Source organism: Oryza brachyantha, chromosome 2, assembly GCF_000231095.2.
Source record: "Oryza brachyantha chromosome 2, ObraRS2, whole genome shotgun sequence".
Lineage (NCBI taxonomy): Eukaryota > Viridiplantae > Streptophyta > Magnoliopsida > Poales > Poaceae > Oryza > Oryza brachyantha.
In genome coordinates, this window is record NC_023164.2 from 21,754,435 (window position 1) to 21,771,266 (window position 16,832).

At 43.4% G+C, this 16,832-nt stretch overlaps 4 protein-coding genes across 10 annotated transcripts; 3 read left to right on the plus strand and 1 right to left on the minus strand.

Annotated features, from left to right (window-relative positions):
* Positions 1-559: 559 nt before the first annotated feature.
* LOC102706446 (probable tocopherol O-methyltransferase, chloroplastic) lies at positions 560-4,115 on the plus strand. The gene is made up of 6 exons (XM_006647683.3): positions 560-1,010; positions 1,986-2,155; positions 2,296-2,400; positions 3,279-3,482; positions 3,586-3,688; positions 3,807-4,115. The coding sequence occupies exons 1-6, from the start codon at positions 647-649 to the stop codon at positions 3,914-3,916; spliced, it is 1,056 nt and encodes a 351-aa protein (XP_006647746.2). The 5' UTR covers positions 560-646; the 3' UTR covers positions 3,917-4,115.
* A 1,078-nt stretch (positions 4,116-5,193) lies between these two features.
* On the minus strand, positions 5,194-8,953 carry LOC102706723 (V-type proton ATPase subunit G1-like). 7 transcript variants are annotated; one of them, XM_040521315.1, is made up of 6 exons: positions 8,873-8,953; positions 7,622-8,695; positions 7,304-7,520; positions 6,343-6,437; positions 5,583-5,683; positions 5,194-5,497 (listed from the first exon to the last, which is right to left on the minus strand). In XM_040521315.1, exons 3-6 carry the CDS (start codon positions 7,426-7,428, stop codon positions 5,354-5,356), a joined length of 465 nt encoding a protein of 154 aa, XP_040377249.1. In that variant the 5' UTR covers positions 7,429-7,520; positions 7,622-8,695; positions 8,873-8,953; the 3' UTR covers positions 5,194-5,353. The 7 variants fall into 7 exon arrangements, with proteins under 7 accessions (XP_040377249.1, XP_040377250.1, XP_040377251.1 ...); XM_040521316.1 differs by having other exon boundaries at positions 7,622-7,795; positions 8,873-8,943; XM_040521317.1 differs by having other exon boundaries at positions 7,622-7,874; positions 8,873-8,919.
* Positions 8,954-10,070: 1,117 nt separating this feature from the next.
* LOC102703012 (3-dehydrosphinganine reductase TSC10A-like) lies at positions 10,071-12,166 on the plus strand. Its single transcript, XM_006648901.3, has 3 exons — positions 10,071-10,901; positions 11,016-11,163; positions 11,640-12,166. The coding sequence occupies exons 1-3, from the start codon at positions 10,371-10,373 to the stop codon at positions 11,939-11,941; spliced, it is 981 nt and encodes a 326-aa protein (XP_006648964.3). The 5' UTR covers positions 10,071-10,370; the 3' UTR covers positions 11,942-12,166.
* Positions 12,167-13,143: 977 nt separating this feature from the next.
* On the plus strand, positions 13,144-16,420 carry LOC102707002 (pentatricopeptide repeat-containing protein OTP51, chloroplastic). Its single transcript, XM_006647685.3, has 2 exons — positions 13,144-13,741; positions 14,294-16,420. The coding sequence occupies exons 1-2, from the start codon at positions 13,238-13,240 to the stop codon at positions 16,163-16,165; spliced, it is 2,376 nt and encodes a 791-aa protein (XP_006647748.1). The 5' UTR covers positions 13,144-13,237; the 3' UTR covers positions 16,166-16,420.
* The last annotated feature ends 412 nt before the right edge of the window (positions 16,421-16,832 follow it).

Below are 16,832 nucleotides of genomic sequence, written 5' to 3' on the forward strand. Positions count from 1 at the left end.
TTTGTCGATAACAACTGCTCCGCCTACGCCCCTCCTGCTTTGCCCCAGCGCTGACCTCCTCCTTCGCAACTCTCCTTTGCTGGCTTTGCACGCTGATGCGTACATGCCCCATGCTCTGCTTCCGTCCCTCCGCACTGTCTCGATGCCGACGCTAATGCTGATGATACCAATTGATATCACCTAGCATCAAAAGATATTGATGTTATTAGGTACTAATGATATCAATTAGGCCGCATTCGGCTCTTTTCTTCCCAACTCCAAATTCTCTTGTTTTCAGTACGTCCGCTTCCTAAACTGCTAAACGGTATATGCTTTTTACGAAACTTTATATAAAAAAATTGTTTAAAAAACATATTAATCTATTTTATAATTTCTAATAATTAATTATATAATAATCTATTAATATCTTTTTCACTTATCTAACCTACCATCCGATACCAGCTCATACCATTCGCATGATACCGACGGCTCTTTGGTAACTCCTCTTTTGCGGTGCGCACGGTATAGGGTGCAGTAGTTCTTCTGTTTGATTAAACACTGCGGATCAGTAGTGCTGCCCAGTACCCACTCGGCCACTCGTGCTCGTGCTCGTGCCGTGGCTTGACTGCGCGGATAACAAAAAATAAACCGTCGCCAGCGCTACAAAATGGCCCACGCCGCCGCAGCCACGGGCACTCCGCTCCAGCATCCAGCGCTCCGCTGCCCGAGCCGTGGTCGCTCCGCCTCGGCCTCGACCCGCGCCGGCCTCGGCCTCCACCGCCGCCGCCGCAGCCGGAGGGCGACGCTCGCCGCGCGCGCGATGGCACAGACGTCGACGGCGGCGGCTCCTCCGGGGCTGAAGGAGGGCATCGCGGGGCTGTACGACGAGTCCTCCGGCGCGTGGGAGAGCATCTGGGGCGACCACATGCACCACGGCTTCTACGACGCCGGCGAGGCCGCCACCATGTCCGACCACCGCCGCGCCCAGATCCGCATGATCGAGGAGGCCCTCGCCTTCGCCGCCGTCCCCGGTACGTCTCGGCTGGCCCTCCCGGAATCTACGCTTGCTTTTCTGATTGGCTGCAGCCCGCAGGCCACCCGACCGGCCAATCGCTAATCGTCACGTAACCATGGCGCCTTTTCCTAATAATAAAGTGCAACAGAACGCCCAACGCCTGCTCGCCGCACACCAACAACCAAAAACCTCGTGATATTCCTGTGCCAAGAGCGATAGAGTTCGGCAGATTTGATTTGTGTGGCTGTACTTTTGTACAGTATTGATTTTGTTCCATTCATCCACTTGGTACCACTGCCATCGAAGGCTGTCCTAACGAATAATTTGAGCACGTACTATTCCCAGGGGTAGACCACTTTTGCGCATTTAAGTTCGTTCTCTTTTCTGTTTAGCTGGGGTTTTTTGCCATGTTCTTTTTTTAACTAGATTTTCAGATTTTTTTAATATTACCTGTTTTGTGATAGGTATTTAAGAGTATAGATAATTGAAGAACTGGTAGATGAAAAAAAAATTATATAGAAAATTTTCACGCGGAACATATTGCTTATGAGCTTGTGAAACGTGCTCATGATAATCCAAATTCAGAGAAGAACGGGTCCTTACTTTTCAAGATTGCCCTAACTAAGTTTTTTATTTGAAATCTTTTCCTCTGTTATACGAGGGAGATTTGTTCCGGTCCAATAAACAGTATCTCGAGATATCAATATCTCACGGTACTAAATTATTAAATTATTTTTTACCATTAGATCTAGCTTACCGGGATGAGCATTGTTAGATCCAACGGTAAAAAATAATAAGGTACCGATATCTCTATACCGAGGTATTATATTAGCTTGTTTTGCGCTGCAAAAAAATGTGAAAAAGGACCGAAATCGTTGCCGGAACTCGGCAGCAGTTTACCCTTGGACGACATATAATGATGCTTCATGTGAGCGTAGAGTGCATGATTGAATTAATTTGATCCAGGGGATGACTGCTTGGATACCTGCAGATGATGGGGAGAATAAACCCAAGACCGTAGTCGATGTTGGCTGTGGCATTGGTGGTAGCTCAAGATACCTGGCAAAGAAATACGGAGTGCAATGCTACGGCATCACGTTGAGTCCTGTGCAGGCTGCAAGAGGAAACGCCCTCGCAGCGGAGCAAGGGTTATCGGACAAGGTGTTTATTACTGTTTGTTTATCTCTGTATCTCTGTACTTAATATCGATTTAGCTAGTGATAGTTAATCAATTCTAAATCTTTGACAACATCTAAGATCTGGTTACTAACCGTTGGTGTGACGACAATCTGCATAAGCAGGTCTCCTTCCAAGTTGGTGATGCATTGGAGCAGCCTTTTCCTGATGGGCAGTTTGATCTTGTCTGGTCCATGGAGAGTGGCGAGCACATGCCAGAAAAACCGAAGGTAACATAACATACTCTTCTTTATTATCCTTTCAGAAAAAAAATGAAAATATATCTTGGATCGTAGGACGTTTCAAATCTACTACTCTTAGGCTCTTAGCTATCAGGTTGTTGCAGCCTTAAAGCTAGAAACGGCATGGGTTGCCATGCATCTGTTGCAATTTTTTGGTGAGGCGATCACACCTGTTGGAAAATAACTCACGTGTTAATTTGTTCGGTTATCAACACGTAGAAAAGTGGGATGACATCAATGAAAGGCTATGTTTGGATAGCTGTTTCCTAAAAGGACAAAATGAGATTGAGGGTTCATCGGAGAAAAAACAAAAAAAATAAACAAAAGATTTGGATTGTCATTCAGTTCATAGGAAAGAAGCATAGTAAAATAATTTAAAAAATCTTTCCTACAAGTTGTATAAGAGAAAACAAAGAAAATTTTACATCGACCCAAGCTTCTTGAAATTCTTTTTATGAATTGGTGTATAGATGCTTCTTATTCCTTCACTTATTCTATTTCTATTGGTGAAAATTACTCTAAACCAAACACGCCCTGAAATGCAGATTCTTTTATGCGGTCTGTTTTTGTCCTCCTACGAATACTACATTACAGCAGCAAGGTTCCATGTTTTCTGGATTTTTTTATGTGAATTTCTACTCTCCTTTATTCGAAAGATCTAGAGTTTTACCGGTTAGCAAGATAGTTAATGGGCTAGCTGGTCCGGTTCGAGATTCACCACCTCTCCAATTAAAATTTAGTTCCTCGTATGCACCCAACTCGTTTTTTAACACGAGTCGTGTACAGTTTGCGGGAATTGTTAGTTGAATATTTTTGTAGCTGAGTCTTTCAGAGTTTGCGGGAGGTCTTACCTCGGTCTTTTACAGTTTGTAAGCGAGCTGGCACGCGTCGCAGCTCCTGGAGGGAGAATAATCATCGTGACCTGGTGCCATAGGGACCTTGAGCCATCCGAAGACTCGCTGAAACCTGATGAGCTGAATCTTTTGAAAAGGATATGCGATGCATATTACCTCCCAGACTGGTGCTCTCCTTCTGATTATGTCAAAATTGCCAAGTCACTGTCCCTTGAGGTAAATAATCTTTTCTTGCTATGAACTCTAAAATGAATTTAAGTTACAACTTGATATGTCTTGTACATGAACTTGCATTGCCGTGACATATGAGATGTGCCAGGATATCAGGACAGCTGATTGGTCAGAGAACGTCGCCCCATTCTGGCCTGCGGTTATAAAATCAGCTTTGACATGGAAAGGCTTAACCTCTCTGCTAAGAAGTGGTATGGTCTTGCTATCTTCTTCCTTCACTTACAAGTGGCATCAAGCTGCACTAATTTGAAATGGTTTAGCTGTCACTCAAAACCGAACTAATTTGTGATGGCCTCGTCTTATTTGAAGGGTGGAAGACGATAAAAGGTGCAATGGTGATGCCTCTCATGATCGAAGGATATAAGAAAGGCCTCATCAAATTCACCATCATCACCTGTCGCAAGCCCGAAACAGCGTAGGATGGGCAAGATACTCTTGTTCCACCGCGAATAATGTACCTCCCGGATGGCGATTTGTTGATTAGGGAAATAACCAGTGCATTATTACCACATCATTGATTTGTACACGTCAGACCTAAAAAAAAGGTAATAAATGCGTTCTCCAAATGTCCAATACATCGAGAAATTCTCAGATCAGATCAACAGCGTCAGTTCCTGAGTCCTGACTCCAAATATCCGATACATCGAGAATTCGTCTATGCTTATAAGTCAAGATGTTATTTTATTGTAGATTATTTTTTACCTTAATTTTTAGATCGCTAGTAGTACATATATAAAATTTTTATTTATAAATTATTTTTTATTTGTAAATATGATGTTTTGCTTATTTCTTAAATAAGAAAAAAGATGGACACCTCGAGATCAGATCAAAACCGCCAACTTCCGAGTTCCGACTGATGAACAACACTGCGGTAGCTCGATGCCGTGAGAGAACATCAGAACAATACTGCGGGGTTTATCGTCGGGATACGATAATAGTAGTAGTAACTAGGTGATAAATCCATTACATAAATAAATGTTGTTCTTTTTTTATTGCCATGCTGTGCAACTCAGGCCTTAGGTCTCCATAACATCACATCAAATCTTTTAGACAGCTAAATAGAACATTAAATATTGATGAAATAAAAAGCTAGTTACACATTTAGGGGAAAAAATCGTGAGACGAATCTTTTAAGTCACTTAGACCATGATAAGCCATAAGTGCTATAGTAATCCACATGTGCTAACGATGAATTAATTACGCTCGAAATATTCGTCTCGGGGTTTCTGAACGAGCTATAAAATTCGTTTTTCATTCGTGTCCAAAAATCTATTTTAATATCTAATCAAACATCCAATGTAACACCTAAAAATTTTCATTTCGCTTTTCGCGAGCTAAAAGTGTCCTCGCGACGCCCGCCCCGCCGGTGTTGCCGTCCATCGGTGTTGCCGTTTCCCTCGCCGTCCTCTGCTGGATAACCCACTTGGTCGCTCCACAAATCACAGGCTAGCCGACGAAAGGAACGTGGCTCGATCTTCTCAACTCTAGAACTGTTCGGACCCATCTATTGCAGAAAATGACAACCCCTGATTACGAACGAAATCAACGTCGTGAAAAAAACTTCCTCTCTGACGAGAAAATGACAGGAAATAATAAGGTGGATGTAGAACACAGATTAGTTTTTTTTTCCTCCACAAATTCAATAATGGCTCGGCAAATCGAATAAAGAATGCTCATCGTATAATCATCGCACGTCTTCACCAATAAATCTGCTGTAGCTTATAGCAACGAGTAAGAACAAGGTTCGAAGCAATAGCTGACAGGGACATTCGTAATCCATCTTCGAATAATAAAAGGATAGCACACAATTTGAGCACAATCTCGGGTTAATTTGTCGGCAAGGTTTACAGCTATTATCAGTTCTTCACGGTGGTAACATGCCTAAGAAGCATCTGGATCACTTCAGGGGAGACATTTGCAGCCTGCTGCTTTAGTTGCACAATTTTCTCGTCAGTTTCTTGCTCAAGCCGTTTGACATTTGCACCGGAATCCCCGCTACTCTGGGAAAAGAAAAAAAAAACAAGGCAGGTTAGCTGCAATAGCTCCTGTGATTCTATGAACTAAACAAGGTCGAAATATGCATACCTCTGCAACTTTCCTCTGGAAGTCAGCTTCCATCTGAGCACGGTATTCAGCTATTTCTCTCTCCGCCTCCTCTTTTGCCTGCCTAAGTCTTGCTGATTTAGCTGCCAGAGAGGAAATGTGTCCAGTTTCAATACCAAGTCCGATCTCTAGATGCTCAATAAAAAATGAGTATGAGTAACATGTTTGTGTTGCGTGATTAGAAGCAAAAGGTAGAACACGGTTTTCTTCAAAATGATCATACAAGGTCATCGGTTTTTACAAAGCTGTCAAAGCACAATTCAAGGTAACATACCACTTCTTGATTTATCTATTTCCATTCAGATGTTATTTCCTAAATATATGTGATATATTCGATGTCCAACTATATGATCTATACCATGATGATTACATGCTAAAAATATAAAAGTAAACCACGTGGGGAGTTTAGCTATGTTTAGTTAAGCTCCAGAAGTATTGTTACACAGATTCATGCTCTTCATTTAATTTTTTAGGAATTAATAGAAAATGTGCGTCCATGTCTAGTATGTCCTGATTCTGATGCCAAATTCTGCTAAACATGGAGTATTGCTGCTGTTGTTTGCTCAGTGTTGGCACAATGAAACCTATTAAACAAACTGGATGGTTCAAAAGTACCCTATAAAGATATCAACAACGAAATATATTAGCAGTGATTACATAACACACGCCATAATCAATTTTCCCCATCGATTTCCACGTTATTCTTAAATCACTATAGTAGAAATATCTGTAAAACAATTACCGTTCCTAGCAGCATTCACAATTTGTTGAGCTTCTTGCTCTGCAGCCAACAATTGCTGAATTCCACCTTGGCGCCTACTAGCATCCATCTTCCTTCTGGTACATGGTGTAAGGAACCATTTTAGTAAAACATAAATATATCATTAGAAAAAATAGCACACAGAGAAACCCAAATGGAATATAACAAGTCCTAAATGAACAAAACACAAATGGATATGATTACATAACTTATGTCAGATATTCATACAAGCATTCACAAGATACATTCTAAAATGTAAGGCCCTATTCGTTTCAGAGGAATACAAATTTATAGGGATAGGAAAAGTGGAGGATTAGGAAGGCACATGCACTTCAATCCTACAGGAAACCAAACCTCAGGAATTCAAAAGTAAAGTGCATTTGGATCCATCCAAAGGAAAAACATAGGAACATTCTGCTACTTGAAGAAATATATTATTTTTTAAAGTTTGAATCAGCTAGCAACCATTTGAGCATGTCTGCCTCAACCAGCCGTTAGTAGTACATTTCAAGTTCATAATATAAATAGCTCCAGAGCTTGTATCAGGTAGCACCGTTCACTTCACTTCCTCTTTCTGTTTGCTCATCAAAAGAAGCTTGCTTGCATCAATTTTTGGAGAATTAGCTTGCTCATCATTTAGCCAACACAGGCACACAGCTATACATCATCACTTGCTCCTGGAACAATAAGGTTAGCACTTGTTCAAGTTGTGCAATAAAATCGTTAGTTTTCATAGGAAATGTTATGATTTTTACTCTCTTAACTCAAATTCACAACCCTAATCACTAATCAATGGACCAACCTCCGCGTCCGAAGCCTGCTGTCCTGCGGCAAGCCTAGAACCAAATACATGCGGCCTGCTTGTACTCTACAGCCAAGATCTATGGAAAAAAAACAAAAGGGGCAAAAGTCTGCATATACCACTGCAAGAGGATGCACAGACCTGCAATAAACGAGTCTCGTCGATCCCTGCGGCCACTCGTCCCGTCGTGGCCGATCCCCACCACCGCTTGTCCCCTCCTCCCAGGTCCTCGCCGCCGCCCGTCCTCGCCGATCCTCGCCGCTCATCCCGTCCTCCTCCTCGTCGATGCCGCATACGGCAACGGCTGAGGCGAAGGTGCCTGCTACTGGTAGGACGAGGTCTTGGAGAGATTCATCGACTGCGGAGAGAGAGAGAGGGATTGCGGGCGAGGATACGCATGAAGAGAGCGAGAGGAAAGCTGTTTCACAGACTAAGAAAAGATATTTATTCGAGCTTTACAGGATTTTTTTATTATTTCACGCTTGCCTTTTTGCCGCGAGAGAGCTACCGCGCGCGCTCATTTCCCGCCATGAATTTTCCCATGAGGTCGTACTGGAGGCAAAATTTCCTCCGTTTTCTTCTTGGGACCCGTACGATAGGAAAAAAATCCTTTACTTTTCCTGCCATTCAATCCTGTAAAACGAACATGGTTGATAGGAATAAATCTGCTACAAACAGTATTCCTCCACTTCTCCTGTGAAACGAATAGGGCCTTAGAAAAAGCCCGGTAAAAAATGTAAGTAAAAAGGCAGTTGTGATCTTTTAATTATAAAGGCACTGAATTTTAATTACAATAACAGGCGCTAATTTGGCGAACTTTTTATTACAACAACACGTACTAATTTGGCATGCAACTATATGAATTGAACTATGATGCACTAGGAAAAAAACAAAAGAAAAATCTATTTTCCAAATCTACTTTGTACTCAGAAGCACAATACGAGGAAAGTGGGATCTAATCCCTGTTGTTTTTACTGGGACTGACTAGTGAGGGGGTTCTTTTCAATCTACCAGCTTGCCTGCAATTCAGTTCCACTTATTTCTGTTATGTTTAAGCGTGTAAAAGGAGACTGAACGAAGAACTGTTCCCTGTTCCTATTCTAATGAGTTAATACACTAGGAGAAGCAATAAATATATTCTTATTCTAGCGAGTTAATACAAATGAAGATGCTATAGGCCTATGTAATGCTGTACTTCGAAGTGACGAAGGCAGGGAATTAGTTGAGTAGTTGACCATAACTACTAGCAGTAGTTTAGAATATTTAAAATGTGTGCTCGCACAAAATAACGCCTGCTCTCAATCTCAAATCTACAGAGCATAACCATGCGACATGACATTTCTTCTTACACAAAATCAAACCACAGAGTGCACCGAGAGATCTTATGATAAATTGATGATATGATCGGCTGAAAACAATCAGAACAACTAAACAGGTACACATCTATGGATGCGCGCGGGAGGCAATAATCCCCAGAATCACTCCTGATCCGACCCAGAAATCCACAATGCACACCAAATCATACCCGATCACCTAAAATAAATATCAGGCACAAAGATCTCATTACCAATCTTCACCACCTGCCCCCTCCTCCACAAGAGAGAGTTCGGGAAAACGGAGCCCACTGGAGGAGGCGGAGCCTCAAGATTTCTCGCGGTAATCAAATCAAGCGAGAGACCTGGTGGTATGCGGCGGCGAGAGGGATTGTACCTGCGCGCGCGACGATTCTCGAGGGGTGTTGGGGTTGCGAGAGCCGGCCAGCCAGGAGCGGATCTGTCGCCTGTGGCTAGCGAGAGAAGAGAATAGAGAAGCCGCGAGGAAGATGACAACGAGAAGTATGTTGGGCCGTATAAGCGGCAAGGCCCAACATGTTCGGCCCGGCCCGGCCCGACCCGGTCCGGCAATTTATATAACCGCAAGTGTGCGATTGTGCGGACTCTTTGCTCATTCTATTTGTATTTAGAAAGGACGGTTTCATTCTTGCATGAATGTAGAAATTTCTCTTGAATTATAAATGGGATTTAAAAGACTGTAAACAATTACGCACGCCACCTTGTGTGTAGTACCTGTACCAGTGTTTATTTTCTGCTTATTTAAAGAAAACATTTTTTTTCAGTTGGTTGCTATATAGTGGTATCTGTACAAATTTGACGGTAGAAGCGTATGACTCCAAAGATAGGTTGCCAGTTATGGAGTCCACGAACATACACACCCAGATATGTTTTCAACAACATTTTAGTGAAAATCTACCATGTTTAAGACTATTTGAATGTGCTTTAAATGACATTCATGAATCCGAGGGTGTATTATGTGGGTGTATATGCCCAGTGGCATGTGTCTTATAGGTAATAAAAAAATAGTATAAAATTTGGTATCTCTTGGTATATTATCAAGAACCGTAAAATTGCTAAAAAAATAATGATAGACGTTGTTTGCTTAATTATAGTGTTGGTCATATATCCTCATCATTATATAGAAGTAATGAAGGCTGAATTGTTTCCCCTTGATCGATAATTTGATATTTTAAAACAGAAGTATTTTGTTTAAAAAAAACTCTTCATGTATTTTTATATGATGCCGTTGACTTTTATATTTATGTTTAACTATTCGTTTTATTAAAAAGTATATAATTATTGTGTTACAGTTTGATTTATTATTACAGAAACTTTAAATATAACATATAATCTATTTAAAAATAAATAAAATTTTAAATAAAACAGTTTGATGCAAAAAAATAACAACGGTAATAGAGGGAGTACAAATTTGCGAGCCACGTCGTTCCAAAACAGTAGGGGTTAAATGACTAATCAAAGAACGGGCACGCACTATGAATTTCTTTTTAGCTGTTCTCGTTTGAATTCAGCTATGTACTGCTAGCAACATATTGTCCCATGTGGCAAACCTGAACGCCCCGTTGGTCACGAGCCGCGGACTCTCCACCAAGTCATCGTCCACCTCGCGCCTCGGTCAGATCTGCCGTTCCCGCCGGTCCGCCCGCCCGCCCGCGGCGGCGCCACGCAGCTCACGTCTCCACCCTTCTACAGCTCATTCCCCTCCCCGGTCGCCGTCCCGGATCTGACCCCTCCGCCAGGTCTACTCCGACGGCCGCCTCCCCCCACCCCCCCTCTTAAACCCCACCCCCTCCGCCTCGTTCCCCTTCCCTCACCGGCCACCACCGCTCGCAAGCTCGTAGCGAACCGACCTCGCCATGGCCGCCGCGCTCCTCTCGCTCCTCCTGGTCCCGCCCGTCGGCCTCCTCGCGGCGCTCGCCTTCCTGGCGCGGCCCCGCGGGGCGCGGATACCGATCAAGGGCCGCCACGTGTTCATCACCGGCGGGTCCAGCGGCATCGGGCTCGCCATGGCCATGGCCGCCGCGAGGGAGGGAGCGCGGGTCTCCATCCTGGCGCGCAACGCCGCCCGACTGGAGGAGGCGCGTGGCGCCATCCGGGCCGCCACGGGGCAGGACGTCGGGGTCCACGCCGCCGACGTGCGGGACGCCGACGCCGTGGCGCGCGCGCTCGCCGAGGCGGGGCCCGTCGACGTCCTCGTCTGCAACCACGGGGTGTTCGTTCCGCAGGAGTTGGAGAAGCAGGAGATGGAGGAGATCAAGTGGATGGTGGACATCAACCTCATGGGCACCTTCCACCTTGTCAAGGCAGCGCTCCCCGCCATGAAGGAACGCACGAAGGAGACGCGCCTCCCGGCGTCCATCGCCATTATGTCCTCGCAGGCTGGCCAGGTACAACGTACAAGTAAATTTAGACTGTTATGATCTTCTTGCATCTCAAATGTTCGATGTAATTCTGCATAGTGAGGAGATGAGTTTTTGCTGACATGATTACTCTTGCTGTAGGTTGGAGTTTACGGGTACACTGCTTACTCTGCGAGCAAATTTGCGCTTCGTGGATTGGGGGAGGCCCTGCAGCATGAGGTTATTGCGGACGGTATTCACGTCTCGCTGATCTTCCCTCCTGACACAGAAACACCGGGTTTCGCTGAAGGTGTGTGTGGACCATAGATGATTTTAATTGATTGATGAACTAGCAATGAGCCACAGGTGCTAATTTGATGGATTTGCATCTATTTATATTGTTGCTGACCCTATTAAATGTTTACATGCGCACACCTGCATTTGCACCCTGAAAAATTTCAGGCTTATGTAGCCGTGAATATATTTTTGTTGGTTATACCTACTTTTAAATGGTGATATACATTGTCAAAATCATGATGTCACATATGCAAATAAATTTCATGGCCAAAGTACTTACCCATTCCGCTGATTGCTTGTGTGTTTGTCATTGTTACAAGTCACTTTGGACATTGGTACCAACGAAAAATTATCTTTTTATATAATTCATTCCAGCTTTCTAGTTCTGGAAGCACTCTTTACCTTTGTCATCGATAGTACCTTACCAGTAGTAATATTTTATACGCCAAATTGCCTCAAATACATACTTTGTTCATTTACTGGTTGCAGAGAATAAAAGAAGGCCAGAGTTGACAAATATCATAGCAGGATCATCTGGTGGAATGAAAGCTGATGTTGTTGCTACGAAGGCTTTAGATGGCATCAAATCTGGAAAGTTTATCGTGCCCTGCAATTTTGAGGGAGCAATGTTAGCTGTAGCCACTGCTGGTCTATCCCCACAGAGTTCCCCGCTAACCGCATTCCTGGAGGTGATCGGTGCTGGACTCATGCGATTTGCAGCAATTTGCTTCCAATTTAATTGGTTCTCAACTATCGAGAATTGGTATGCCAAGAACAAGAAGTGTGCATGAAAGGACAGCCTGAACCTGGGTTCCAGTCCTCCATTGTGAAATCATAGAAGTTACATTTTGCAACCAATAAATTATCTTGTTAGTTCCAGCTGAACTGAATGTACCATGGTATGCAGATAAGTTGAGCCCTCTTTTTCTATATATTTTTTCTGCTCTAATTTGAGACAATGTGAACGATGTAGATTTCACTCATCTTTTCAGCAACTTAATACAGTAAGTTAGCAACAACTCTGGCTAATGATATGACCTATTTGAAGAGAGAATCTTGCTGATCTAAATCCTTGTTCTGTTGAAACAATTGAAGTTGAGTTATCTTCTAGACGTGAGTTCTTTGTTAGATTTTTTATATGTTTTTTTGGGTTAGATTTTGGCAGTGTATGAGCTATCAGAGTGAGAATATACCAAAGCAATGTTTTATCTAGCCATCGTTTTTCCATTCCTTTCCTGCTCTACTTTGGGAGTTGGGACCATGTGAACAATATAGAGATTTCTTTGATCTTTTCATCAACTAAATACTGTACGTAGCAACAATTCGGGTTAATGATGATTTGACCTATTTGAATGGAGAATTGCTCTGGTGCAAATCCTTGTCCCGCTGAAACTAAGGTTGAGCTCTCTTCTGGATGTGTGTTCTTTATGATTCTTTAGATGTTTCTATTTGTTAGATTTTGGTAGTGCATGAGCTATGAGAGTGAGAACATACCATCCAGCCCTCGTTTTCCCCTACCTTTTCTGCTCTACATTGGGACCATGTGAACAATGTAGATAGATTTCTCTCAACTTTTCAGCAACTTACTACAATAAGTTAACAACAATTTGGGTTATTGATTTGACCTATCTGGAGAGAATTGCTCTGGTGTAAATCCCTGTTCTGTTGGCACTACTGAGGTTTTGTCTTCTAGATGTATATTCTTATTAGACTTTTTAGATGCTTCTTTTTATTAGGTTGTGGTACTGTATCAACTACGACCTGAGGGTGACAACATACCAGATCAGATATATTTGTAAACTGTTATTTTCTGTATTCAAATCCCACAAGAGTGTCCCCGCAAAAAGAAGAAGTCCCTCAAGAATGGGCCTGTGGGGTTTTGATACAGGGCCGCAACATGGACGGACGAGATTGCAGGATCTTACCGGAGGCCCAATTTAAACTCATTTACGGAAGCCCAAATCCTAAGTCCTCTTGAGCAGCGCGTGCACAGGCAAATCCTTCGGAAGCGATGAGGCGGTGACTGGTGAGCGGGTGGAGATAGGAGGAGAGAGCGGCAAGGGGCAAGGCTCGCCGTCGAATCCTTCATGGCCTCCACCTCTCCCTGCGCCGCGCCATCTCCATCGCTACGATGCCCTCTCGCGCTCTCCCACCCTTTCGCTTCTCCTCCTCCTCCTCCTCCCGCCTTCCGTCTCGCTGCCCCGAAGCTTCTCCCCGGCCGCCTCGCCGTGTCCTCGCCAGGGATCCCAGCGGTAGCGTCAGCGCTGGAGTCCCTAGTACTGGATTTGGAAGACGAGGAGGAGGATGAGGATGAGGAGACTGAGTCCGGGCTGTTCCAGGGAGAGGCGTGGGCGGCGGCCGACGAGAGGGATGCGGTCAGGTCACCGGAGCTGGTGGTGCCCGAGCTGGGGGAGCTGCCCGAGCAGTGGCGCCGCTCAAGGATCGCCTGGCTCTGCAAGGAGCTCCCCGCCTACAAGCACTCCACCTTCACCCGCATCCTCAACGCACAGCGCAAGTGGATCAACCAGGACGACGCCACCTACGTCGCCGTCCACTGCCTCCGCATCCGCAACAACGACGCTGCCTTCCGGGTACGTACCTCGCGCTTCAACCTCCCACGAGACACGAGTAACCTTTTCCCCATCCCCATTATATGGGCTCTTGCTCGTGTACTGCTCGACGAATTGTGTAGTTGTAGACAACAAGGGGGCTGGAATTTTACACACCTTCACACCAATCTCCACTCTTCAAATCCCACACAAATAGTTGTGAAAAAATTCCAAACAAAACAAGATTGATATAAATATGTAAATATCATCCCACATGTACTGGAGTAACTACTAACTCAATCTTTGTATTGAGGATTAAAAACCAAATGATTTTATGAAGAGTGCGAGAAAAAGATAAATTTGCCCCCTTTGCTCTGTTTTGTCATGCGTAGATCCGATATGTTGCCTTCAAAATTTGTGGAGCAATAAGTTTGACCTTACTCTGTTTATGGAATCTCTCATAACTATTGTATTGATTGAAATTTGAGGAACGAGGGAAATTCTCCCCGTAAGTTGTAAAATGATTTTCTCGACAATAAAAAACAATAGGTTGAAACATGGATGATCCTTGCTCACTCTGATGATTGTTTTCAGGTGTATAGCTGGATGGTGCGGCAGCATTGGTTCCGCTTCAACTTTGCACTAGCCACTAGGGTTGCAGATTGCCTGGGGAGGGATGGAAAGGTTGAGAAATGTCAGGAGGTGTTTGAGGCGATAGTCAAGCAGGGCCGTGTACCTGCCGAGTCCACCTTCCACATACTGATTGTTGCATACCTCAGTGTACCTAAAGGGCGTTGTCTTGAGGAGGCATGCACTATCTACAACCAGATGATACAGATGGGTGGTTACAAGCCTCGCCTTAGCCTTCATAATTCCTTGTTCCGTGCGCTTGTGAGTAAGACAGGAGGAACTGCCAAGTACAACCTCAGGCAGGCTGAGTTTGTGTACCATAATCTGGTCACTACCAATCTTGATGTGCACAAGGATGTCTATGCTGGGCTAATCTGGCTTCACAGCTACCAGGACATCATCGATAGAGAAAGGATAATAGCTCTTAGGAAGGAGATGAAACAAGCAGGCTTTGATGAGGGTATTGATGTGCTGGTGTCAGTAATGAGGGCCTTTTCGAAGGAAGGGAATGTTGAAGAAACAGAGGCCACATGGCGTGATATTCTTCAGAGTGGTTCTGACCTTCCTGCTCAGGCCTATGTGTGCCGAATGGAGGTTTATGCCCAGGCTGGTGAGCCTATGAAATCCCTTGATATGTTCAAGGAAATGAAGGAGAAAAATATACCTCCTAATGTTGCATCATATCATAAAATAGTTGAGATAATGACAAAAGCTTGGGAAGTAGATATCGCAGAAGAACTTATGAATGAATTTATTGAGAGCAACATGAAGCATTTGATGCCAGCCTTCCTTGACTTGATGTACATGTACATGGATCTGGATATGCATGAAAAATTAGAACTAACGTTCTCAAAATGCATAGCAAGGTGTCGTCCAAACAGAATATTGTACACCATTTATCTGGAATCACTAGTGAAGGTTGGAAATATTGAGAAGGCCGAGGAGGTATTTGGTGAAATGCACAGTAATGGGATGATTGGTACCAACACGAAATCATGCAACATCATGCTAAGAGGTTATCTTTCTGCAGAAGACTACCAGAAAGCTGAAAAAGTCTATGATATGATGAATAAAAAGAAATACGATGTACATGCAGACTCTTTGGAAAAACTCCAAGCTGGTCTCCTTCTCGGTAAGAAAGTTATTAAACCAAAAGCCGTGAACATGAAACTGGATCAAGAGCAGCGTGAAATTTTAATCGGTTTGCTTCTAGGAGGCACTCGGATGGAATCTTATGCACAACGAGGGGTCCATATTGTGCACTTTCAGTTCCAGGAAGATTCTAATGCTCATTCAGTTTTAAGAGTGCATATTCATGAGCGTTTCTTTGAATGGTTGCCTTCAGCAAGCAGATCATTCGATGATGGGAGCAAGATACCTTATCAGTTTTCAACAATACCTCACCAGCATTTCAGTTTCTTTGCAGATCAGTTCTTTCTGAAAGGTCAGCATGTGCTCCCAAAGCTTATCCATAGGTGGTTATCTCCACGTGTTCTAGCATATTGGTTCATGTTTGGAGGCTCCAGACTCCCATCAGGTGATATTGTTCTTAAGCTCAGTGGTGGGAACAGTGAGGGTGTTGAAAGAATTGTTAACTCCTTACAAGCACAGTCATTAACAAGTAAAGTCAAGAGGAAAGGGAGATTCTTTTGGATAGGTTTTCAGGGTAGCAATGCTGAATCTTTCTGGAGAATTATAGAGCCTCATGTTTTGAACAGTTTTGCGAGTTCAACGATGCAGGAGGGTAGCAGCATAGGCTTTAGTGGTGCCCAAGATACCGACACCAATTTTGACGATGATGTGCATAATAAGTACCATACAGAAAGCGACGAGTGAACACGGTATCCAGGGAGTAGTTATTAAGGTCCTAAAATATATCAATAGGAGCACAATTCTAAACATTTGATCATAGATCCAGAGTTTTGTAGCGTGTATTTCTTTCCTTGATGCACATCTCGTTACTAACAACTTGTTGCCCTGGTTGATCTCTCTCTCTCTCTGGCCATGCCCTGATAGACTAGTGTACCAGACAGTCCCTATGTAAGAAAGATAGTGAGGATTATGTGAATTTGCATGTTACTGATCATGTCATCCTTGCTTTGTACATTTAAATTGGGTCTTGTATTTGATCAGCTAGTTATTTTCATTTTTTTTGCTGTTAATTTCATGTTCATAAAATTTCCCGGTACCAGCATAATCCTTGAATAGTTGAATTGTACTACGTATTCCCTCACCAGAAGTGTTTTCAGTTCACTTATCCGTTCAATGGTTTATTGCATGAAAACAATAAGAATTGCCACCATATAGTTTTGCATATAGTTTTGCGTGGAGGTAGATAATTCACGTAGAGTTAGATTGAATATGCAACACTGAAATTTTATTTTTATAGATACTATTATGTAGAGGTATATTTGGATCTCATATATAATTCTTAGCGTATGTTTCTATGAGGTTTGGATTTCATATACACAGTTAGATCCTGTTTATATAGTGCTTTGGATTT

Bases quoted from the DNA above. Each gene is read 5' to 3' on its own strand.
- LOC102706446 (XM_006647683.3), top strand. From the start codon at position 647: ATGGCCCACGCCGCCGCAGCCACGGGCACTCCGCTCCAGCATCCAGCG. The intron at 1,011-1,985 runs GTACGTCTCGGC...GGATACCTGCAG, and splicing joins CGCCTTCGCCGCCGTCCCCG to ATGATGGGGAGAATAAACCC. The intron at 2,401-3,278 runs GTAACATAACAT...GGTCTTTTACAG, and splicing joins ACATGCCAGAAAAACCGAAG to TTTGTAAGCGAGCTGGCACG.
- LOC102707002 (XM_006647685.3), top strand. From the start codon at position 13,238: ATGGCCTCCACCTCTCCCTGCGCCGCGCCATCTCCATCGCTACGATGC. The intron at 13,742-14,293 runs GTACGTACCTCG...GATTGTTTTCAG, and splicing joins ACAACGACGCTGCCTTCCGG to GTGTATAGCTGGATGGTGCG.
- LOC102703012 (XM_006648901.3), top strand. From the start codon at position 10,371: ATGGCCGCCGCGCTCCTCTCGCTCCTCCTGGTCCCGCCCGTCGGCCTC. The intron at 10,902-11,015 runs GTACAACGTACA...CTCTTGCTGTAG, and splicing joins TGTCCTCGCAGGCTGGCCAG to GTTGGAGTTTACGGGTACAC. The intron at 11,164-11,639 runs GTGTGTGTGGAC...TACTGGTTGCAG, and splicing joins AACACCGGGTTTCGCTGAAG to AGAATAAAAGAAGGCCAGAG.
- LOC102706723 (XM_040521315.1), bottom strand. From the start codon at position 7,428: ATGAGCGGCGAGGATCGGCGAGGACGGGCGGCGGCGAGGACCTGGGAG. The intron at 6,438-7,303 runs GTCTGTGCATCC...ACCATGTACCAG, and splicing joins ACGAGACTCGTTTATTGCAG to AAGGAAGATGGATGCTAGTA. The intron at 5,498-5,582 runs GTATGCATATTT...TTCTTTTCCCAG, and splicing joins TCCAGAGGAAAGTTGCAGAG to AGTAGCGGGGATTCCGGTGC.